At 36.6% G+C, this 26,401-nt stretch overlaps 1 protein-coding gene across 1 annotated transcript; it reads right to left on the bottom strand.

Annotated features, from left to right (window-relative positions):
- Window positions 1–20,643: 20,643 nt before the first annotated feature.
- On the bottom strand, window positions 20,644–21,712 carry LOC148863893 (HMG-Y-related protein A-like). The gene is made up of 2 exons (XM_088980097.1): window positions 21,509–21,712; window positions 20,644–21,356 (listed from the first exon to the last, which is right to left on the bottom strand). The coding sequence occupies exons 1-2, from the start codon at window positions 21,557–21,559 to the stop codon at window positions 20,883–20,885; spliced, it is 525 nt and encodes a 174-aa protein (XP_088836223.1). The 5' UTR covers window positions 21,560–21,712; the 3' UTR covers window positions 20,644–20,882.
- Window positions 21,713–26,401: the final 4,689 nt, after the last annotated feature.

Raw genomic sequence — 26,401 nt, 5'->3', positions numbered from 1 at the left:
TGGGGACCATCCAAGTAAACTCTTACCCACTTAACACTACACTTGGGTTAGGGTGTAACACATTGTTTTTTGAAGAATGCCCTAGTATGAGTGAGTACAAAAAGACAAATCAAGATCCATATAATGAAAGTGATAAAAGTGTAAGTGTCTATTGCCAAGCTGCTACTGTAGAGAAGAGGATTGGAGGTGAAAGAGGGAAAAAAGTGAGAGGAAGAAAGAAAATGTGTGTGTGTGTGTGAAAGAGAGAGAGAGAGAGTGTGTGAGTGAGTGACCATTTAGGGGTAGTTTGGTCATATAAATTACTTAAATGGTTATTTATGTGGATGAATTATATCAATAAAGCTCAATAACAAGTATGGGTGTAAATTGATCGAATTCAAATCTGATTAAAAAATTTGATATCCAAATTCGATTTGATACCCGACAGATGTTGAAAATTAATATGTGAATTCGAATCCGATTAAATATTTGAATATACGATTCGATTTGAATTTGACTAGTTAATTATTTTAGGTAATTAATAAATATATAAAATAAATATTTTATTTATATAAAGTATATAAATTATTTATATAATTTAATTATTATATATATAAATTATATAAAACATTTAAAAATTTTATATATTATATATAAGAATTAAATAATTGATCGAATTTGAATATTTATCGAATCGAATCAAGTCATACCCCAATTCGAATCTGATTAGCTATTCGGTTTGAATAGGATATCCAAATTCGACCGGTTAGATATTCGAATTATTTGAATTCGATTCGGTTATGTTGAATCTCGAATTTGAAATCGGATTTTTGAATACCATTGACACCCCTAATAACAAGGGGCTCTCTAAGGGTTTTGGAGGTTTTGAAAAATCATGGTGAGTTTAAGAAAAATGTAAAAAAAATCATGGTAAGTTGTAAATGGAATTTAAATGTAACTTTACATTTCAAATATTATTTTATTGTTGAGTGAAGCAAATAGTATTTTTTTCAAATGCAATTAACTTGATTAATTAGCTTAAAAAATAATTATCTTTTAAATGGAAGTTGAGTATTTAGCATATAATAATGTACCATTAAATATTAAATGGGTTATAAGTAACAATTAAAAAGAAATTACTTTTTATTATGAAGTAAATAATAATTATGTTGAGGTATTTTAATTTAATATAAATTAATTTAATTATATTTTTATTGAATTAATTTTAATAATAACTATATTTAATTATAAATATATCTAATGGATATAAAATTATAATTGAATAGAAATTGAAATAGATATAGATAGAGTTAATGAATTTTAGGCATGTAATAGAGTAATTAATAGGTGAGATAATTAATGGCATGAATTATTGGGGGGGAGAGTTAATTGCATTATTAATGAGTGATAATTAGAGGAGTTAATGAGAAAGAGGAGCTCTCTCTCTCACATGAAATAAAAAAATCAAAAATTCAAAAAAAAAAAGAGGAAAAGGGAGACCCTTCCTTGCTTTGATTCTTATCCCCTTGAGGGCTTAAACTTTATTTTCTTGATTGTTATGAACCATTTTGCCCGTTCACTTATATATTTGTATAAACAATTAGTCCCTTTTTATTTCTTTCTCATAGCTGAGCAAGCAAGGCACAGAGAAAAGAGTTTACACTTGCACAAAGGCAAGAGGTGTAGAAGATGAGCGGGCTGGCGTTCTGAGCGGGCTGAAGTCTGAGGAGGTGAGCATAACTCACTCGGGTCATCGTGGCCTGATGATGCAATTGTAGTGCACCTCCGTTCAGTCTGTGATGTTGATTATTTTAGTGTCAGCTGTAGGTTTATGTAGATTCCAATCTCAGAACGTAAAGCATATTTTCATGCTTACAAGATGATCCCTTCTTACACCAGTCGAACGGTTAGATCGTTTGTACTGTATGGGACATATCACTAGCATCTCTTGAACTGGTAGAATCTACATAGCTGACAATCTAACCATTGCAACAAGTTAAAAGTGGAAATGAGCAGGGACGTGTAGAGTGTTTTTTTGGTTAACTAAGGCTGCGTTTGAATGTGGTGTAAATGTACATTTACACCATTAGAGTTATACACTGTTCGATTTAAAAATTATGTTCAATGTAAATGAAAACCAAGATTATTGATGTAGGTGTATACATCATTTTTATCAAAGTTTATGTTTATATTGATTATGGGAGTTTTACATCAATTTTCAGTGTTTAATTACACTCCATCCAAATGGCTACAAAATCGGACTGGAGTGTAATATAACACTGGTCCAGTAGATCTCTTGCATGTGGGTCCCACGTATTTTCTGATTGGTATGGGCATTCTCATTAGTTCCACAGCCCCCCTGAACAGAACTGATATCTCCTGCCCACATGAATCTTATCCACGCCTACCCACATGATATTACAATTATATATTGGGAGTATTTCCCTGTGAATGATAACATGCAAATATGGGAGATGTTCTTAATGGCATGAACAGGATTCTTGTGGGTAAGAGAGCCGCACTCCCCTGAACAGCTATTATGTTCAGCCAATTTTATTTTCATATGAACAGTTATAAACTCTTTGGTGAAAAATCCGAAGAGCCTAAATGAATGCTAGTACTTAGTAGTTCATATCCCAACTCCCATGCTTATAACCCGCAAGCAGCGGGAATTGATCGCAACTCTTTCTTACAACAAGCCAAAAATCCTACCGAGTCACCATCAGTTGAAGGTAGGGAAAAATAAAAAATTATTTTAAAACCAAAGTGCTTTTTGAAAGCACCAACACGCAACACCAACTGATTTTACTCCGTTATATATAACTCCTTGAAAAGAAGAGATTAAAAAAAAAAAAAGGAAGAAAATGCTTTTGAAAGCGTATTAACCATACTTCAAATCTGTACAGATGGCACAATATGGCTCAAGAGTAGCCAATGGAACGGCGACTTCACACGGGAATGCAGAAAGGTTTGGATGGAGAAAGGATATCCAAGTGAATGCAGAAAACCTGCTTCGCTTTTCCATGTCTCTGGTCTATAATTCGGATAGATTTGAATGGAAAGGAGTCTATTCTCATCCTATTCTTGATGCTTTTACTTCTCCGTTTGCTGAATATGGTGAGGCATCGCCAAGAGGGAAGGTGATGTTGTAGCTCACAACCTGCCAGCAGAGAGAGGGGATGGGGAGTGGAGTTTTCTTCATTGTTTGCCCGCTGGACAAACTTGTAGCTTTGTTGTGTTTGTTTGCATCTCAAAATGTCATTTGTGGTAAATAAGGGCAGACATCACTTTGGTAAGGTAAATTTATGTCTCAACAAATAATATATTAAAGGATGGTGTGAATGTATGTATTACTGATGGGAATGGCCTTGTGTTGGTTTTTAATATATAAGGACTTGCCTTTGTCGACTTTGACTTTGGGTTTATTTATTCAATTCTTAGAATATATATTGTTACATACTTAAAAGGGGTTGCATCTCATTGAAATTTTACCCTTGAAGGGACAGTCCGTTTTTCAGATTTTGAGAAAGGGAAAATTGGTCAATAGGATTTTGATTCTTATTGATTGAGATACCCATGCTCTTTTTTTATAGGAAAAATTCTCGATCATTATCATGTATTTTGGCTTGAGTGACAATATGGTCCCCGAACTTTAAAATGCGACAATCCAGTACTGGAACTTTCGAAACGCGACAATCTAATACCTACCATTAACAAACCATCAACCAACACATAAAAAACATAATTACCCATTGCATTTTCGATAGTTGAGTTTGATTCATTTTCAAAATGATGAAAATGAGCTCCACTATAATAACTTTTCCCTACAAGTGGGAACCACTGTTCATTGCTCTAACATTCCGAAGAGATCAGATCTCTCCATCGGTGCTAATAAGCGAAATACGCAATTGGAAAAGCTGAATCAATGGGAAAACACTGGAAGCATCATACGAAGATATTCACCATTCTATTGGGAAAATATCGCTAGAATAGAGTGCATTTGCTGCAACTAGAAATGTTTTTAATCCCACCATTGTCGAAGAAGACAAACGCTTGTTGCAGTGGTGGTGAAGACTGTTGGAAAATGGGGTCACTATAACTTTGGAGGAGAAGCTTTGAGGCACGTCTGAAGACACTGTTTTTAGAATGTTATTTTTCCCCACTCAGTTTCACCAAGTTTGTTGTTGAGTTACAGTCAAATCTGTTCCAAGGATACAACAGAGCCTTGGGCGAAAATCTACAACCAGCAAAGTTGAAGAATCTCCGAAGAAACCTTCTGTGAGACTGTAGCAGACCGGACTGAGAAAGAGAAAGAAAGTGGATTTCAAAAATGTGTGTTTTTGAAGTCTGATTCATGCTCCTTAAATAGTTTATGAAGAGGTATGAAGAAAATGTAGGTTATAGTTCAAAGAATGTACATTGAACAATCACAATTTCAAACATGTGACTATTTAAAAAGTGATTAACAGTTAATGACTGTTAACTTTGAATTATGCCTCTTGATCACACCCGATCGACTCGTGACCGTTGATCTCATCAATGGTGATCAACGGTTAGCATCGCACTAAAACCAAAGCCGCCCTTCGCGAGCCACGTGAAGTACGAGCAAAGTGTGCCTCTAAAGCGCCACATTGCGCCGCACACACGTGTGTGCACTTGTTGCGCGATATCAAATCCCCATACTCTCTTCCACTATTTCTAAGGAGTGTAAATCATCTCCTATTAAAATACTGAAAACAAAGCTTATAATTTTTCAATGTGGGACAAATTCAAAACTGAGTTTTGTAAGAGAAAAACTAATTTTTCAATCAAGTGTGCAGGTGCAATTTCTCATGTAATTGACCAATCAAACCCATTAAATTTAATCTCTTATGAGATTAAAATCCAACAAAGACAAACAAGGTTTTTTTTTTTTTGCTATTTTGTTTCTATTCATTTTCTATGTAACTTATTACATGGGTTAGCCTTTACTAGGGGTGGAGGAGATGTGTAGGATACCCCTCTAATAGGTGGGAGGGGGTGTATTGTCATGGTTGTGGTAATGTTAGAGGTGGAGGAGATGAATGTGTGTAGTGATTTGGTGGTGATGGATAGCTTTGATGATGCAATGGTAGGGTTGCCGCGAATGTTGTGTTAGGGGGCTGGTGGAGGCAACTAGTGGTGGTGATGGTGGTTGGGAAGCATGACTTGGTGGTGGAGGAGGTGATTCTATGATGCGCCTAGATGGGGGTAGGGGTGAGCATTGTTCGATTAAAACCAAAAAACCAAACCAAATTTTTTTGTTTCAGTTTGTTCAGTTTGTTTTTTTTGGTTCAATTAATTCAATTTTAAAAATTACGGTTTTGGATTTGGCTTTCGAGATTAAAAATTCGGTTAACCGAATTAATCAAAATTTATTATATACATAATATAATATATATTATTAATATGTAAAACATAATATATTATATTATGTAAATAATATATATTATATACAATATACATTAACATATACATATATTATAATATACATAAATATATTAATATATAATATGTATAATATTATAAAAATCTAGTTTCACTTTTTTGTTTTTTTAATAATTTGGTTTCAGTTTGGTATTATATTTTGTAAGTTCGTTTTTTAAAATTCTATTTATTTGGTTTGGTTATTAACCTAATAAACCAAATGCTCACCTCTAGATGGAATGAGGGAGAGACTGGGGTGGGGAGTTGTATAATGATGGATTGGTGGCGGTACCCTAATATGTGGTGGAGGTAGCGACAGTGGTGTATAGAGGTGATGGGTTGGAGAAGGGAGATGGAGAGGAGGTGAGGCATAACCAGAATGATGAGTTGGTGGTGGTGGTGATGCATAAGGATAATGATGGGTTGGTGGTGATGGCGGGGCAGGTAATGTCTAATAGGAGGCTTATGCTTAGTCTGGTTAGCTGGATGCCGAGGTGGAGGTTGTGGTATAATAGGCTGCTTTGTCTTTGTGGTGCTCCTTTTGACATAGTTGACTAGGGCGGAAGAGGTATGAAGAATCTAGGTGAGTGGGTCAAATTCAGCGGTGAGGGTTGTGACATGGGCTTTATTGTTCCCAGTGCAGGGAAAGGAGTAGCACCACCCTTGCTGCTGCTATTGTTGCATTTCAACTTGTTGTAGTCGATAGGTCATGAAGCATTGGAAGAGCACTCCCTCTAATTTCATTGATTTGTTTTACCAAGAATGTAGTCGATCATCCAACGAAATCCTTCCAACATCGCCAGAGATCAGTGCAGCTTCATCAGTGGAGTAGTTTAACGAGTACGTAAAGTTCTCCAATCTCAGTAGTTGACACACCACCGCCAGTACAGCCCTAATAAACATATTGTGAGCCACATCGAGCTGCTCCAAGAAGCTGATGTTGAACACCATGACATTCTTAAGCAGGGCGATCTCTGAGGGCAGACAGTCGGTGAGGTACCCAGCAATGTCAATGTAGCAAAGATTGATGCCAAAGGCTTATGGTTTATGGTGTAAGTTGCTAAGGCAACAGGCAGCCATTCGTGTGCTCAACAATGGAGATCGGGCATCCTCCTTCGTCAGTCTTCCAACCCAGGATTGAAGGTGAAAGAGCCTTTTTCCCTTCTTTTATTTGTTTGAAGAGAAAGGATAAAATGGTCCAAAAATTATCAACAAGGGTAATTTTGGCATTTTTAACTATTTAATCAGCATATGGTGTCGCGTGATGGCGGATGATTGATGGTTCGTTAATGGCAAGTACCAGATTGTCACATTTCAAAAGTTCAGGTACTGGATTGTCGCATTTTATAGTTTAGGGACTAAATTGTCACTCGAACCAAAGTATAGGGTACTAATTAGGAATTTTCCCTTTTTTTATATTTATGCAGGGTCTATGGAAAATTCATTTTCCCAATGTATCACTTATAGGTTCGGATGTAGTAGGCACGTTAGATAAGCACAATGAATGAGCACGTAATAGCTGTGTAACACATGTCCCAGTTAATATGCCTTTCATCCAAACATTTTTGCTCCGTTAGACAGAAATTATTCATTATTTTATTATCTTTGTCAAAATAGTTAAAAATAAAAAACAATAAAAAAAAACTTAAATGAGTCCAAACTCCCAAAACGTTTAGGTTTTCATTTTTCATTGTTTTTATTTTTAATTATTTTGACAGAGATAATAAAATAATAGATAATTTCTGTTTAATTTAACAAAAACATTTGGATGAAGGCACATTAACTGGGACATGTGTCACACAACTATTACATGCTCACTCATTATGCTTACCTAACGTGCCTACTACATCTATACTACATCGCTTACTTGGGTACATGAGTAAATGATACCCATATCCCAAGTGGGTAAATAAATTCTTCACCATTAAGATGGGGTGGGTGGGGGGAGTTATCAACATTTTGATGTGATAAAATTGCCTCTTATTGTAAGTGCTTATTTCAATAACCACTTAATGTTGTTTGGTGACCCATTTGTCAAATCACTTATTGGGTATTTTAAGCATTTAATGGGGTGGGGATATTTGGGGATCTATTTTTTCCACAAACGTTTATTTGAGCACAAATGACAATTTTAGCCCCCATTTTATCCATACATATAAAAAATGGTTTTCAATATTTATAACTAAACATTTGAAGGCAGTTAATTACATCACCAAGCCTTGACACATGAGAATCCATGTGGGCCTATGCATTGACTTTCATGTAAACCCACAAAATGCCATTAATAGAAAAAGGAAACAATTATAATGATGACAATAACAATAATAGTGATAAAATTAATAAATAATAATAATAATAATAATAATAATAATATAAATGAATATTAGTGATTAATAAAAAATGAGTTACATAACAAATATTGAAAAAATACTTTTGAAAAGTACTTTCAAAGAACAATTTTCACAAATTGCTTTCAAAAAGTATTTCCAATGAGTAGTTTTCACAAAATACTTTCAGAGTACTTTCAAAGAGAGTTTTTAAAAATTGCTTTTAAAAAGTATTTTTCGATAGCGATTTTCACAAAATACTTCTACAAGTACTTTCAAAGAGAAATTTAAAACATAGTAGGATAATAATTTTAATTCATATTAATAACAAAAATTAAATGAAGTTTGGGTTTAATAAAAAAAATGTAAAAACACATCACAGAAATGCAAAGAGAAATTAAAAAAAAAAGTAGGATAATAATTATTCTTCATGTTAATAATAAATAAAATAAATGAATTTTCAGTTTAATAAAAAACATGTAAAACACATCACAAAATTGCAATGAGAAATTTAAAAACAAGTAGGATAATAATTTGTATTCATATTAATAATAAAACACAAATGAAATTTTGGTTTAATAAAAAAATGTAGAAAACATCACAAATATGCAAAGAGATGAATACAAAAAAAAAAAAAAAAATCAACAAGAATGTAATCACAAATATTCATATTAAAAATCATCAAACACCAAAATGTAATCACATATCCAGCATATTATCATTCATGCTAAAAATCAAGAAAAAATTCAACATTCAGCATATTACTAACATAAACTACAAAAATGCAATATGGATTTAAAAAAAAAAAAAAGATAACACCAATTATTCACATTAAAGTTCCAGAAAAAATGAATCAAACTTCGGAATATGCAAGAACATAACAAAATATATTCAAATAATTGCCTATTATTTGTGTAATATTCAACAAGAATGAGAAAAAAAATCGTAGTTGTTCATACAAACTGTTGTAAAACCAAACACTCGTACAACGTTGCATCATTTTTTAATTCATATTACTGAAAAATCAAAAAGAAAATTTGACTTTCACTAAAATATACAAGAAAAAAAGGTAAAAACTCGAAACGACCAAAGTAGAAGGATTAGGGAACCTTAGCTTTTGTCTCAGCGAGTTTCAGGTAAGGTTTCCATCCAAAATTTCAGATATGAGACAAATCACGCAAGCAATAATTCAGAAAACAAAGAAAATTCGAACTGGGAATGAAAATGAATGCCTAGAAATACAAAACGACCCACCCACTGGTTGATTTTATGCTGGTAAAGTCGTCGTCGGTCGCCTTCTACACTCTGGCCGTTGTTGCCCTATTCGAAATAGGTGAATGGAGAAGACAAGGGTTTTATCCATTCATGGGGTACTTTGGGCATTACGAAAAAAATTAAGGGACTGGACCGTCCCAGAATTTTTGAATATATAAGTGCTTAAAAAAGCCACCTTGAACATACTTATTTGTTAAGTGCTTTTTTGTTTAATATAACCACTCATACCTAATTTATTTACCAAACAGGTGTAAGTGCTTTTTTCTGTTAATGTGTGGTTCCAATACTTCTTTTAAGAAATTATAAAAATAAGTATTTCTTAGAAATGAAATCAAATAAGACCTAAAATTCCAACTTATTTTCAAGTGCTAATAGCACTTATTCAATTTATTTTCTCCCAGAATTGTCGCCAGTTAATTTTTAGAATACTGGCTATATTTTTTCAATGTAAAAAACGTTGTGCAACAAATGCAATAAATATAATCCATCATTGGCAACCACCTCCCACATCTGACGAAGCAAGAATAACACAGTTACAGGCTTTTTTGTAGTAACTACTTCTACATTCCCTCCAGGCATGATCGATTGAAGAAACTATATGACATTCTCTTTGGCTTTAGTAAAACCAGACCAGTCAAGCGTCGTCGTTGAGTTAATAGCTAGTGGTAGCAAGTGAGACCCAAAGCTTCAACGGAGGCCAAGATGAGGAAGGAGTAGTTGGCTTACCACCACTCTTGGCTACAGAGCGATGAAATGGTCAATTAGGGCTGATCAAGATTCGATAGGAGGAAGAAAATGAATAAAAATCAAAATAAGTGGGAAGTAGAAGAAACCTAGTGAAGAGAGAGAGTGAGTGAGTGAGTGACTGAGAGAGAGCAGCGCCCACCACCCACCTAAGTTTTAAAAACTTAAGAGTATATTTTGAAAATTTGAAAGAAAATGAAGGATAAAAGAGTCACAAATGTTTATTGGAGAAAAAAACCACCAAAACCCAATATGAAATAAGTGCTTATTTTTTGGGATAAAAGACTTAAACCTCCTTTCAGATTTCTCTTAAGGGGTGTTCTTTTTTCTGGATTTTGAGAGGGGGATAAAATCCCATTGACCAAGAAACCTAGGTTTATTTTTAGATTTATGTGAGGACCAATGGAAGTTTATTTTCCTGATATCCATCTCCTAGGTGAGTAAATTAACTTTCTCATATAGGAGAAAGTTGCCAATACTTTGATGGGACAAAAATGCCCCTTTTAATAATAGAATTTTTATGATTAAAATGGTCATTACCTTATTTACCTAAGAAATAAAAGAACATGGATAAATGCACTTACTCGGATAATTTTTTCTTGAGAAACACTTACCCGAATAAATGACTTACCAAAAACAAACAGAGCATAAATACCGATACCTCCTCTCATTTTTTAATAGGCTAGAAATTCCCTGGTAAGATCACGTTATCAGACAAAAACCTCCCCTTTGTAAGCAATTTGTGAAGAACCGTTTGCACGACATCATCTGTGGGTGAAAGATTTTTAAAATCCCCAATTTGCCCCGTCAGGTTATATTGGTTTTTATCTCTTGAGTTTCTTCCTTCTGAAATACTATTTGGTTTCTCATTTGCCTTCTCTACTAAAATTCCAATACGAGAGAAATTTTCATTCACGTTTTTTGTAGTTGGAGTTACCTCTCTTGAAAGTAGGAGAACCAGTGTTCTTACTGGTCAATTTGGTAGCAGGGTCGAAGAGGTTCTCACCCCAGAGTCTCTCCATCATCTTTGCCTCATATTCACCAAACTTGGAAGCATACATCTTGGCAAAGTTGGTAAGTGTAACTGTGTAAAAGCCCAACCGTGCAGACCAGCAGAAAATGCAATTGCTCCTTTCTCTGGATAAAGCTAAACATCGCCAAGCAGAGGATCTTCATATGTAGCCATAATCACATTGGCATTCTCAATCACTCTTTGAAAAGTCTGATAAGCCTCTTCCACATCAACCTGGAGCTCAAGGAAGCACCTGTCCATCTTGTTTACCTGTCGGAGGACAGTTTCGGTCGAGTTCGGATGAGCTGGAGACAAAATCATACACACTCAGCTGAATTACCAATTACAGTTGAACACGCCAATACTTACTGTGAGCCCCATGCGTGATTCAGTTATACTGAACACTGGAATGATCAAGTTCAGCTAATCCGCTCCCGTTTCGGTCTGGACACATACCCTCAACACAATTAACCACCACCACCATCAGTAATACGGAGAGCAGCCGTGACCTCAAATGAGAAATCAACATGCCCAAGGGAATCAATCAGGCTTATAAGGTACTCATTCCCTTGTCTTTCACCCTTGCAGTTCTTCAGAGATTCATTAGTCATCTCATAATACAGAGAAATGCCAATAGATTTAATAGTAATGATACGCTCTGCTTCATCTTTGTGTGTATCTCTCATCCGAACAACTCCTACAACTTCTTGAGCAATGATACTGGCTGTAGCCAGTCAGCCACAAGTGAATCGGTAAGTATAGATTTCCCATGATCAACATAACAATCACAGACATATTACGGATGTTGTGTTTCAGGTTCATAATCCTGTAAAGCTCCTCTACTGTAAACGTCACCATCTTGATGGATTTTTGTTGTCACCTTTTGAAGAACCTCGAAGGAGGAGGAGGGGAGCGAAAAGCAGACGAGGAGCTCTTGTGGTTGGAGTTACCTAACGTCCCTATTTGGATCATTTGAATTGGGGTTTTCGGAATTTTCATGGAAAACACGGAGACGGTAATTGAAGTGCGGCTTGGGAATTTCCATAGAAAATAGGATGAAAAACCAGAGCTTCTCTGGTTTCTACTATCCTATCTTATTCACTAACAATACCCAAATATATACATTCGAGTCTCCTACGTATAAAAGGATCAGAGACTCCTGATTCAATTACAATTACAATAGAGACTTTCAATCCTAATTGTAATTCTAACACCTCCCCTCAAGTTGGAGCATGCAAATTGTGAATGCCCAACTTGCGAAGAAAGTATTCAAATTCTTTGCGACCCAGTACATTTGTAAAAATGTCTGCCAATTGAACGGTAGTCGACACACAAACAGGACGAATGCAACTATTTTGAATCTCATCATATACAAAATGGCAATCAACTTCAATATGTTTCGTACCTCATGAAACACTGGGTTTGCTGCAATATGCAAGGCTACCTAATTATCACAATATCACATTGGGTTTGAATGCGTAACTCCAAGAGACAATAGCAATCCCTTCAGTCATTTTAATTCACACGTAGTCGTGGGCATAGAATGATACTCTGCTTCCGTTGAAGAACGAGCCACAATGTTTTGCTTCTTAGTTTTCCAGGAAATAGGCGATTTCCCAAGTAGAATAAACCATCCAGACAGAGAACGTCGGGACAAAGGACAACTCGCCCAGTCTGAATCAACAATGCATATAACTGCAAGTCACAATCTGAGCACAAAAGAATTCCTTGACTAGGATTTCCTTTCAAGTAGCGCACCACTCGCAATGCAACCTCCCAATGTCTTTCTTGCGGTTGCTGCATGAATTGGAACAGAACGTGCACACAATAAGACAACTCAGGATGAGTTGCTGAGAGATAAATAAGCATGCCCACCAAGCGCATGTATCGCTCAGGATCTCAGATAAGAGAGGCCCATTTGTTAAGGCCAGATTGTGATTTTGCTCCATAGGAAAATGAGCAGGTTTTGCACCAAGTAATCAAACTTCAACGAAAATATCCTGAGCATACTTTCGTTGAAACAGAAAAATTCTTGTTGAGTTTCGGGCAACTTCAATGCCCAAAAAATATTTCAATGGTCCCAAGTCTTTCATATGGAAGCAGTCACTCAAATATTTCTTGAAGACTTGAATTGCCATATGATCATTATCTGACACGATAATGTCGTCCACATACACGAGGACAAGCACATGTACCATGTCTCGATGAAAGGTGAATAGGGAGTAATTTGAACCTGATTGTTGAAACCCATATGTCTTTAAGGCTGCAGTTAATTTAGCAAACCAACATCTCGATGCTTGTTTTAAGCCATACAGAGATTTTCGCAACCGATACACCATACCTGGTTTATCTGACTGAAAACCAGGAGGCATTCGCATGTAGACTTCCTCATGAAGGTCACCGTGCAATAATGCATTATGTACGTCCATTTGATGAAGCTCCCAATTTCTAGTTGTTGCGACTGCAAGAAAGGTACGGACAATAACCATTTTTGCAAATGGGGTAAAAGTTTCATTATAATCAATTCCTTCAACCTGCTTGTTCCCAAAGATCATGAGACAAGCTTTGTATCTTTCCACTATCCCATCAGTGTTGTACTTGATTCGATATACCCATTTGCATCCTATGGCTCGTTTTCTGGATGGCAAAGGCTCTACGGTCCATGTCTGATTATTCTCAAGTGCATGTATTTCTTTCTACATTGCATCCCTCCATTTTTCATCATTTATGGTCTTAGCAAAAGAAGTAGGTTCAACTCCTACAGTAATAGCTGCCAAGAAAGCACGATGTCGACAAAAGAAATTGTTACAACTCACATAGTTATCTATGGGATAAGGTCTACCTGCAGGATGTGATTGGCTGAGTGAGCTTGCAAAGGGACGCGGAGTGGGACTCAAGTGTTGTGTGGTGTGAAACACATAGTCTCTTAATCTTGTGGACTACTGTTTCTGTCGATGCCCACGCCCTAAATGAGAATCAGAGTGCCGTTGTTGCTCAACATTGCCACCCCCCTGATGTCAGGACTGTTTTCGCTTGTATTTTCTATGGTGACGTTAGAATAATGCATGGGTTCACTAGTATTGGCATTTGGGTCTACATGGGTTCCTTCTTCTACACTGACTCCTTCTTCTGCAAGTTCACCTCGCTGGTTAGTCTTCATCTCGCCATTTGCTTGTCCTGATAAATAAGTGGACGGCACCAACACCTCATCTGTCTCACCTATTCCACAATGAAATTGGCCTTGTGCTTTGTTTGGTTGTTTATCCTCCTTGCGTGCATAAGGGAATTCATGCTCTAAAAATGTAACATCTCTTGATGCAAAGAACATGCCGGACTCTAAACCATATAGGTTCCATCCTTTCTTTCCAAAAGGATACCCAATAAAAACACATCGTCTGTTTCGACTAACAAATTTATCCCCTCCATGTCCATGATTGTGCGCATATGCTAAGCAACAAAAAACTCACACATTATCATAAGAAGGAGGTTGCCCAAATAACATTTCATAGGGAGTCTTTCCCTTCAACAGAATGGACGGTGTCTGATTGATCAAATAGCATGCAGTCAGGACACATTCCCCCCAAAAATCAATAGGCAAGCTAGCTTGAAAGCGCAAAGCTCGAGCAACATTGAGTATGTGGCGGTGCTTGCGTTTAACCCTCCTGTTTTTGTTGAGAGGTCCCGACACAAGTGGTTTGATGAATAATAGCACTTTTAGCAAAATAACTAGCCAAGCATACAAACTCAGTCCCATTATCAGTACAGATCACCTTTACAGGTTTGTTAAATTGCCTTTGAACCATAGCAAAAAAATTTCAAAGAACTCGTCCCACTTCTGTCTTATCAACCAGAAGATAAATTCAAACGCCTCTAGAAAAATTGTCTACTATGGTCAAGAAATAATGAGCACCACAAGAAGCTGCAGTTCTATAAGGACCCAACAAATCACAATGAATTAACTCAAAAATGTTAGATGCTTTATTATTACTAGAAACAAACTCTTCTCGACATCGTTTAGCTCGGAAGCATGCATCACAACCCTTAATACTGTCATTATTACTATTCTTAGTACTAATAAAAGGCAGCAACTTAACAATTCTATAAGAAAGATGCCCTAACTTTTGATGCCAAATATCGCCATTCGTCTTGCTTTCTGTAGTCTTCATTGCTCTTGTTGATGCAGTGCTCCGGAAATAATAGTCCCTCTCATTGCTCACCCACTCCAATCAACATCCTCGTAGTGCGGTTCTGTATCATACAAAATTTATTAGTGAACTAGACAATGTAATTCGATTCCTCAATCAATTGCAATACAGAAAGTAAATTGCAATTCAAACTAGGCACATATAAAACACTAGTCAGTTTCAGATGATCATCCAGTGCAACTGTGCCTTCTTTCTCTACTATTGTCGCTTTCCCGTCTGGTAGCCTGAAAGAGCATGGAATGACATTTTTTATGTCTCTCATCAACTCAAGGCCCCTTTGTCTATTATCCATTCTGTCGATTTTGCTTACCACTTAGTCGTTGACTCCTCTTTTTTCTGTGTTTAAAAGTTTGAGTAACATATTCCACTAGTCACTATTCAATCCATTTAACTCAGTCTTGGCTACATCAATTGATTCTGAGACGCATGGCTTTGGCTGTATGGGCCTTGACTTGGCCGCCATGACCTTTTCCTCCTGCCCCTACTCCTTGTTTTTGTTCATCCTGTTCTTTTTCTTTGTTTTCAGCCATACCGACTACTGTGTCTGAAAATCCACAATCGATGGCAGAATCACCACAAATGAAAAAGAGCCGATCTCCGCTGCCGCAGAACGTTGACTTGCCGGAGACTTGAGCCCTTATAGTTGTCCAATCAATAGTCTCGGCCAAACGGAACTTCTGCAAAAGGAGAAGAATTTCCTCTTCTATTCTTCTGTACGAATGGCCTCCCGTCTTCTCATCGCCTCTCTTCTTGCCTTTGCGTTCTGCTTATTAGTGGAGTATGAAACCGTTCTCTTCTCTTCTATTCAACGAACTCTCATTGTTACTGCTTCACCCATCAGCCAAAAAGACCATGGGTGGAGGAAGACCCAAGACGAGCTTAGCAAAGATAGGACCTGTCAAGACGACTAGAGCCCATCGACGAAGTTCAGAACCCCAGATAGACTAACAGTGCTCCGAAGCTCTTACTTCTTCTGCCGTTGTGACTCCTCTGTCTCTAAGCTTTCCTTCTTCTTCCGATCTGAAATATCAAGCGAACAGTCGACGTCTTCCATGACGATCACCGATTTGCTGAAAGTTCGAGATCCGGAGCTTCCTCAGCTGTGAATTACTCGACACAGTCGTTAATTCGAGGTCATAAATGAGGAAATTCGCAATGGCAGCGAACAGGCTTGTCTTTCTAGTTTCCGGCGGGCTGTATTGTAAAACCAGAGCTTACGACTCCAACCAGCAGAGCTTCGATACCAGAAGAAGTGCAGCCGCTGTTCAGCGAAGGAGACGATGATCACCGAAGTTCCGTCGCTTGTCCGAAAACACAATGCCGGACTGAAAACCACAGCACAGAACGTTGTTGCCGCTGATCACTGGTCCGAAGTCGCCGCTGATCATTGGTTCGAAGTCGCCGCTGATCACTGGTCCGAAGTGCCGCCGCTGAATGATCATTGCTGCCGCCGTTGATCTCCAGAGTGCCCTGGATACCATGAAAAACCAGAGCTTCTCTGGTTTCTAATATCGTATCTTATTCACTAACAATACCCAAATATATACATTCGAGTCTCGTACGATCGGAGACTCCTAATTCAATTACAATTACAACAGAGACTTTCAATCCTAATTGTAATCCATAGGAACATGGTAATTGAAGTGGAGTTTCCTGAACAACCAAAAGCTGGGTTTACCTAATACTCAGGACTCAACTTCTTTTTTATGGGGGTTTTGATGGTTTTCTTACATTTATTCTTGTCTTTTCTATGGAAGACAGATTCTATTGTTTTGTTTTTTTAGAAGTGGGAGGTCTGAACTTTGAATGGAGTCTTCAGTCTGAAGCGAACACTTGACGTACGTCTGGTTTTCCCAAGTGGTTAACTGCAGTTGAATTTGATTCAATATGGGTGGTTCTCTTTGAAAATTTGAAGGGTGTAGAAGGGTAAAATAGTCTTTGTATTAATTCTGTCAAGCATAACAGAATATTATTATTCTACCTAGCAGGTTTTAGTCCTCTGAGGGGAGGTGTAATTATTTATCCGGGAGGTTTAAGTCTTTTATCCAAATTTTTAAAATAAATATTTAAATACTTAAAAAAACCAAGTGTCAAATATAAATAATTACTTATTTTTAATATAAACACTCCAACAAGCTGCTGGGCCCATTTAGGCCTAAATCAACCTAGACATGTAACCGTGTAAAAGATTCCTTGATCATTTAGGCTTCCTAGCTGAACCACATAGAGAGCAGTATTCATCAAGCTTCTCTAAAGATATAATTCTACACGTGGCAAACCACTTTAAAGCTCGACAGGAATCTGAGTTCCATTCCCATCCTCCATTTTAAACACTACCACATGTGCAAAATAAGCCCACTTTTATAAGAAAAATTTATGTTAAGAATTGAATATTTTGTTCGAACTTTTAAGGAAAAAGCAACCAATACAAGGTGAGGCATATGGCTGATATTAAATGTGGGATTGAATTATGTGGGCAATCCAGTTGATCCACTGTCTAATGGACGCCCCCTAATGTTAATGGACAGAACTTTCCCACGTGGCAAAAATAGTTACACCTTTTCAACCAAGCCATATAGCAAAATAACTGCTTTTTGGCTCTCAACCACTCTGACCATCGACTTATTCAACAATTGGGCAATCCTTTAACCCGTCGGAAACATTTTCTTTCAAATTTCGAGATCGCACCGAATGCGTGAATCTACAAATAAAAATTGAACATGTTAGTTTAATAAATTTGGAGAAATACGGATAGATATAATGCAGATTTTTAATTTTCACTACAAAATTATAAACATTAAAAGGATTATGTAACTATATTCATCTGTGAATTAGCATTTAATTGGTACCTATCCAAAATGTACTTTAAACCTATAAATTCTGACTCTGGACTGAACCATCATTCTCCCTAATAAATCAGATCAACCGGCCACTAAAAGACAAAACAATAAAAAGATAAGGTAAAAAACAGGTAGAAGAAAAGTGATGAAATAGGAGGAAATAAAGTGAGACGACACCGGAGAAACTGAGAAAGTAAGGTATGACAGCTTTTATCTATAAATGCACCACTGAATGTGAGGCAGACGAGAGATTGAGGAAACAAATTGGTATCAAAACGTAGATCAACAAGTGATCTAACAACTTAAATAGAAAAACTTCAAAATAAAGAACTAGATCTAGGTTAAACTAATCAATAACCATTGATTGAAGAATAGATTTGGGAACGAGAGGGCATTGACAAATACAAGAAAATCAAATAATTGAAATTACAGAACGAACACAAATGACAGAGTGGTGAATTGGCTGTCCCCATTGCTTGAAATTGTGGGGAGGCCAACACGTGGGCGAGGCTGGATGTGGGCAGAGCTGTGTTCGATGTTACTCAGATTGAAAGAAAGATCGGTGTTAACTAAACAAGCAGAGCTCAATTTGAGGCTATTCGTGGTATCAATAAGGGGTGGAGCAGCAAGGTCTAAGGTGTTGGAAATATTTCGGAGTTGAGACAGATTTCAATCTAGGTCTGCAAATTGCAGAGTATATGTTTAGACAAGGGGAAAATCTGATTCCACGTCAGCAATGGCACAGCTGAGGCCTCGATTTGCTCCGGGCTATTTCACGCAAGAGAAGGCGCAACAGCTCCAGATGATGACAATGGAGACCGCCAACTTCCAAGACATCATGTACCACTTGGCGATCAAGTCCCGGCTGGCTTCGGATGTTGGATGCTTATGGGTGAGGGAGATCGAACATCCAGGTTAATTAAAAATGTGTTTTAAGTTTTTTTGTCCAGAGACGAACGATACCTTCAACTAACGGGTAAAGGACTATTAACGTTAAGCATTTTTTAATAAACCTTCAATTAGCGGGTAAAGAACCGTTAACGTTAAGCATTTTATAATACGCTGGCGTGGTCGCCTGTGATTGGCAGATTCACGCGTCTGTTGCACAGAACGCCACTCTCAAATTTCAAAGGGCGACATTGCTCTTCCGGCACCCACTACAGAAGTCAGAAGGATAAATAAAGCAACTTATAAAGTAAAAGAAATAGTAAACTGCCCATTCATATAATCTCCCCCTTGATCAAATGAGATATCCACTTAAAAGTAGATTTATATTAGGATAAAGCGAAGTCAATTGATTCTGCCCCAAACCAAAGTATGGAGCTTTTGAATTCTTATGTAAAATTTGAAGCAAGTCTGTTCTTTTTTTTAAATTTAAAGGGTGAATTTTTTAAATTATTCTTACTGTTTGAAAATTGATTAATGCTATTCTTATTGTTTTTGACAATTGACCAATTCTACCCTTATATTGATATCCGTTAACATTATGTCAAAACGCATAAGCACATGATACCACATGACGATTAAATTTTTTTTAAAATCCAATGCTACCCTTATCCCCTCCCTCTACTTGAACACCCTTCCTCCTTCAACCTCTCTCTCTTTCTTCCCTCTATCTTCCTTCCAGTCTCCATCAAAACCAGATCACCTTTCTCCTCTGACCTCACTCTCTTCCCTCTATCTTCCTCTGGGCGAGCGGCATGAAAGAGGTAGAGTAAAATTTACCCATTCTAATTCCACCAGCGACAAAAGCATCTAAACTTCGAAGAATAGTTTAGACATTTTGCATTGTTTTTATACGGAAGTATACGATAAGAATAGAATTAGTGAATTGTTACAAAAATAGGAATGGTATTAGTCAATTTTCAAATAGTAAGATTACACTTAATAAATTAGCTAAGCCATAAAGGTAATTTAACCAAATTTAAATTGGTATAATAGAGAAGGCAAAGATTTCAAAAGACAACCTAATAAATTCAAGGCCAATTAGTCAAGCCTTTTTGAGAAGATCTTGTTGTAACTCTCAGAATGAACTTTTGACATAAGATCTAAACAACTCAAAAACCATTTGGCAAAGCACGCCTCTTTCCATGCATCACTTCGTCCACACAAGATTAAAACCCAATAGAAGCTTCATTTGAAGCTTCCCAAAATAGGCTTCCCATATCTTTTCTGTGTGCCCCATCTTTTGATGGCAAGATCTTCCACATGCCAATGAGGAAGAGACCGATTTTCAGTCTTCCCAACGAAAGACCACGCAAAAAGACACACCAAACCGAGCCTCAATCTTTTATAGCGTTTTTTTCTTAAATCATTCTCATTCCCTTGCACATTCAGATGAGATTTTTTTTGGTTTCAGTAACATGTCACATGCCTATAGACCTGGATCTCAGACAGTAAAATTAATTAAATAAGACAGGAGAAACCCTCCAAACCCATTAAATTGCATAGCAGACTCAATAGTAAGAGGGCTTCACCAATTGCTCAATTACACGCAAATCCTTAATTATCCTAGCTCTTAAATCGTCCATCAAACCCCAAGTCTGGCTATCCTGAAGGTGGCGACCAAGAAACAAACATGTTGTGGGGGCCAAAGAGGACTCCCACAAAGACCAAATATAGCTGTCATCAGATATCTATCGTACAAATGTTTGCCAATTTGTCGCACACAGGAGATGACTTGTTCATAGGACTCTCTGTTTAACCGGTACACTGAACCCGTATCTGTTTGGAACTGGACAGAACTCAACAACCAGCCTCGGTGATGTATGGAAAGAGAACTCATTTCCTCACATAATTAACCTAAGCTCAAGAAATGAAACAACAATAGACCCTAGATCATATTAGACTTCTCTTTGTTAAGGAAATACAACAAGCTTCAACAGCTGTGCTGCATAATGTACATGGAATTACAGATACACTCAAACATGCTGGGAACACTCAACAAAGAAAGAAAGAAAAAGAAAAGAAAAAAAAAAAACCAAAAAAGAAAAATGGGAAGAGAGTGTGAAAGAACAAGTAATAATTAGATGAATTCTCACTACAGCTCTGTTAATCAAACAGATACCGCCGCAAATGGAGGCTTCGCCTTAGGTGGTCTACCGCGTGGCCTTGGAGGTCCACTAGCCGCCGTTGCTGCTCCTGCAGGTCTTACCTTCTTGGGAGGGCGTCCACGGGGCCTCCCTGTACCTGAAGACACCTTAGGCACTACTGGTGCGGAAGGGTCTTTGGGCTTGGGGGGACGACCTCTCGGCCTTGGTGGTGCAACAACAGTGCCGGGCGGAAGAGGAATCTTCGGCTTGGGTGGACGGCCACGGCCTCGCTTCGGTGGGTCATTGGGGTTAGGCTTTATGTAGTTGTTCTTCACCATGATGAGCTCTCCACTTTCTTTCAACCTGTTCAGGTGGTGGGACAGCAACTGTGAGTGCCCAGCCGGCAGATTTCCATACTGTGACTCGATGTACTTGGATATGGCGGACTTGCTAGAGCCATTCTTGTCGTTCAAAGCTGCGATCGCAGCAAATATCATCTGAAACAAGAAAAAATCAAACAAGCCCAGGTGAAATTAAGACCGATATTTTCCAACTCGACACCCAAATGTAAAGTGAAAGACGGAGAGAAGGAAAGAAGAAACAAAAATGTAGGTAGGTGGGTAGTTGGATTCTGGGAAAACTCATTTACCTCTGAGTACTGAGGAAGCGAGGGAGGCTTATTAACCTCTTCGATCGCCATGAAAGTTACAGAGAAAACCCAATAAGCAGCTGCAATTACCAGAACAACAACGAAAGTAGAGAGAGACAGATGATGCCCGATAGGGATTACAAAGAGAGAGAGAGAGAAAGAACAGTTGCTGGAAAAATGAGGAAAGGTTCGAGTGGATTTAAAAAGGTGGTCTAGTATCGCATCGAGTAAAAAAGATGGTGGGTTAAGCCGAAGATCGACGGATGAAAATGGCTTCCGGGGTTGGCATCGGAGGGCTGGAACTGAGCAATAGGAGGTTCACACAGATCGCTGGCGTGGACGGTGAAAACATATTTTACTTTTACTATAATTACCAAATTACCCTTAAAATTGAGGTAAATACCGTCGTGTGTCCAGAAGGTTTGTCTTTTCGGGTTCAGCCGTTCCTTCAGGTAGGCCTTGGCAGTGTGTGCCGTTCTATCATTGATGGGACCCATTTTTTCGTCTTGGGTCCCACTTAAAAGGACATCTGATCCCACGAAGCTCCTATCTACCACTCATTTGGCTGACTCCCTAATCCAAGGTCAATCCAAATGACTAGATCCAATCAGGTGGATTTCTGACCACGGCCTCTTTGTTGGTGAACGTGGGAACCGGAATCCACGATGGTGGATCCTACCTAAATCTGCGTGTGCCACCTCTGTCCCCCCATGTCCTTTCAAACGAATTACGAACGTCCTCGTACTTCTTCATATGACCAAAATGCCCTCAACATAGAATTGATCATGGCTGTTCTCCGATCTCCAGACTCCAGTCCAGTGCCCCGACAGGCCAGACTCCTAAGTCCTAACTCTGTCTCTGCATCCAAGATATTCGTACACGGTCATTATAGTTACTAGAACTCCAAGGGCATATTGGTCATTAAGGTTCTGTTTTCTTAATGCAATTTGGTGGAATGATTGGAGTTATCTTGCGAGGGAATACCGAATGAGGGAAGGTGCAACTTTTGTTTGGTTGGTGGGTTTTCAAAAGCTGGATTAGATATAGCCCGGCCTGCCCCTTTGGGTGTAAGTTTGGCCGAGCCCGATCTGCAGTAAAGGCCAGCAGGGACAATCAGGCCCATCGGTTTCAACCAGTTAAGCAACTTAACCAATCAAGGAGCTATAACCCGATCAGCCTTTTAGGTAACCAGTTCACCATCCCCACCAAGAACGGTTTGAGAATAATGGTATGTTTGAAAGTAGACCAAATCTGCTCAGCCCCCGTCTCCCCGAAGCAAAAACTCAAGAGCATGGCAGCCAAGAGCACATATGGAAAATCTCGATGGAGAGATATTCCCAACGTATGACCGCAGTAGACCTGTTCATGGGCAGCCCATTGGACTCAGCTTTGCACTGCTTCGGGCTTGGGCTTTGGGTCAGGCCCATTTAAATAGTGAAAAAAACTTAGAAACTAAGCCTGATTCTTGAATAGTTTTAGACTCGAGGGTTATACTTTCAGAGTGTTGCAAAGGTTTACTTTCAATACATAAATTCTGTCTATGTTTGGTTACATGGGCGTTTATTAGAAAAATGCTGTCACATAGACATTGGCATTTATTGTGCATGAAACTACTATTTGGTCTCAACGTTTATCAAATAAACACTAAATAACAATTGCTTACACATGTATTTTGGGAAATTTTGAAAAAGCCAACATTCTGAAAAAAAAAAAAAAACCATTTGGGGCAAATGAGTACTTAATCAAATCCATAAATGGAGACCGAATCACCTGCCAAGAAAACACATTCCAACCCTCTACCAACAGCATCTCACACCACACATCTCATACATGGTGGGTCCCAGTCTCAAGTAAAAATGTGCGGTGTGAGACGATGTTGGTAGAGGGTTGGAACGTGTTGTGTTGGCAAAAGATCCCAATTATTCATAAATGTATAAAATTACAAATTTATACTACTTTAAAAAGTACTAATAGCCCCAATAATATTTTTGAAATTTTTTGAGAACAAAATTTATCCCTCCATATTTAAATCTATCGATAAAAAAAGAAAAGGCAAATAGGGTAATTGGTTATTAGTATTAAATACCTTCAAAAGAGGTAATTTTAAGATATCCAATGCATTCACCTTCATTGAATCATATATTTAATGCATTTTTGTTTCTTCTCATCATTAAATTCTATTGATGAAATCCATGTATGATAAATTAATAATTACAATAGCACAAAAACTTATACTTTTAAAATATATATTAAAAAAAGTGTTTTCGTCTAGGTGGTGGTAAGAAATTAACATTTTGGGTCAAATGAGACAATCCATGTTGTCTAAATTAAATAATAAAATTCAAAAATAGATAAAATACAAAAAAAATGGGAACATTTTTAACATCATATATTCAGCACATTAAACAAGAATAAGTATGATAAATAAGAAATGATTTTGTTAATGATGGAAATGGAATATAAAATTTAAAACTAATTGGAAATAAAAGTATTTTCCTATTTTCACTCATTAAATCTCATATCTAAGGTATATTTTCTCATTAAATCCTATATTTAAGATACATTATTCTTATCATTAAATTATACTAATTAAATCCATAACATTAATTTTAATAGTATAAAAATAAAATATTTTAAAACAGAAATTTAAAAACAAAATCATTTTCTTCCATCCCAATGGTGGGTAAGCAATTCTACCATATGGGGTCAAATGGGTTAATAAATAATGTTATAATTAAGTAATAAAATAAATTAAATATATAATACAAATAAAGTAAAAAGAATTAGCCACATCTCTAATATTGTATATTCATTATACTAAAAAAATAAGTATGAAATGTAAGAAGTATTCTTATTAATGTTAAAAATGGAATGCCGAATTTAAAATCAACTTAAAAATGAAGTGATGCCGCAGTCAAATAATAAAATTTTTAAAAATAAAAAATACAAAGAATCACAAAAATAAAAAAAAATAGAGAAACATTTGGGCACATATCTAATGTTATATATTTGTAAAAATAAAATATTGACTACATATCTAATATTATACATTCATTATATTGAACGAAAATAAGTATTATACATAAGAAATAATTTTATCAATGATGGAAATGTAATACAAAACTTAATGTTAATATAGAAATAAAACTATTTTTCTTTTTAGGTGGTGGGTAAGTGGTTTGGGTCAAAAGGATTAATCGATGATATGATAGCTAATAGTAAATCTTTAAAAAATAAAAAACTTATAAGTAATAAAAAGAATATATAAAAAAATTATATATTAATTATGTCAAACAAAAATTAAGTATGATAAGCAGAAATTGTTTATATAAGGTAGATGAAATATATAACAACTTAAAACTAATCTGAAAGCAAAGCTATTTTCTTATTTAAATGGTGGGTCAATGGTCCAACTTTTCAAAGAAACTCATGACGTCATAATTGAAATATAAATATTAAAAAAAGATAAAACACAAAAAATGAAAAAGTACAGAATTTTGTGGAAAACATTTGGAAACAATCTATGCCCTTGGTCACACTACTAATCCAATAAAGTGATTCAATCAGTCAATCTTGAACTTTTCAGTCTTAGCCTATCCGTGTTTGACTAAGCAGTGGACTATACGAAGAAATAAATTGGTATGCTTATTGAAAGATGAGATCAAGGACCATGGATGATAGATCTGCAAAAATCAACCTCTTTCATAAATCAAACAATATCTGTACTCCAAATTTTGTCTTGAAAATATGATTTTTTTTTTTATTTTTTGGCTGACATAAAAATAAAGGTACGTAAAATATAAAAACTTTCCCTAAAATTTCTACATATAATGGATGTGCTCATTTATAACAAGCATTTAAGTTTAGTTTTAATCATATGGTTACTTTTGTTACTTTTGAATTTCTATCTTCACTATGGTGTATCTAAAATTCAAATAATTAATATGAAGAAAAAAAAATCTCACATTGCATGCTTAATTACTAGTTATTTAAAGTAACAAAAACAGCCCTTACATATACAGAAGGTGAAGTTTGTAGAGGATTCTTCAGTCTTCTTCCTCAACTCATATCACCCATGCAAAATGCCTTTACACTAGGAAAACAAATCTGAACCGTGTGATTGCAGAAGAAGTGGTTCATTTCCTGGGGAAAAAGCAAGTTAAGTTCGGCGGCTTTCTACTCAAATTAGAATAGGTAGAAAGCCAAGTTTGGTGTCTACCACTTCTTTCCTTTTATTGGTTAACAACAAGCTTTCTATCTAATGTTTTAAAATGGTATCGGTTTGAATGGACGGCCCATTCTGATGGAAAAATTAAAAATAATTAAAAAATTAAAAATAATTAAAAACCGTTGAACGGATTGATGGGTCAACGGTTCAACCATCTGAGTCAATGATTTGTTAACTTTTTCAACGGTTTTTGACCAGATTCTAAGTTTTGGGTAAAATGGTATCAGTTGCTTGGACAGTTCCCAGGCTGAACGGTCTGACTGTCCGGATCAATGGCGGTTCGAAAACGTTGCTTCTATACCTTTTAAACCACAGCAGGGTCTTAATCATGGTTGCGTGCTTTCACCATATCCCTTTAATTATAATGAATATTGATATTGTATCTCGTAAGGTTTTTGAAACCGGACAGGATAGAGAACCATTATAGGGATCGGTTCCTAGGTCAAACGGTCTGAACGAGCAAATTCTGCTGACTAAATCAACAGTTTTTTATTAAAAAGCGATTTTAAAGTAAAAAACGGAACTTGTCAGATGATTAATTCCTGACTTTTCCGATTCGGTCCAGTTTTGAAAACACTGGTATCCCGTATGTTTATGCAACAATTAGATTATCACTATATTTTTGGTGTGGGAATAGACAGGCTAAATCACCTCTTTTCCGGTTG

The sequence above is a fragment of the Nelumbo lutea genome, chromosome 3, assembly GCF_056320005.1.
Source record: "Nelumbo lutea isolate HS-2025 chromosome 3, American lotus-T2T, whole genome shotgun sequence".
Lineage (NCBI taxonomy): Eukaryota > Viridiplantae > Streptophyta > Magnoliopsida > Proteales > Nelumbonaceae > Nelumbo > Nelumbo lutea.
This window is presented reverse-complemented; position numbering and strand designations above follow the sequence as displayed.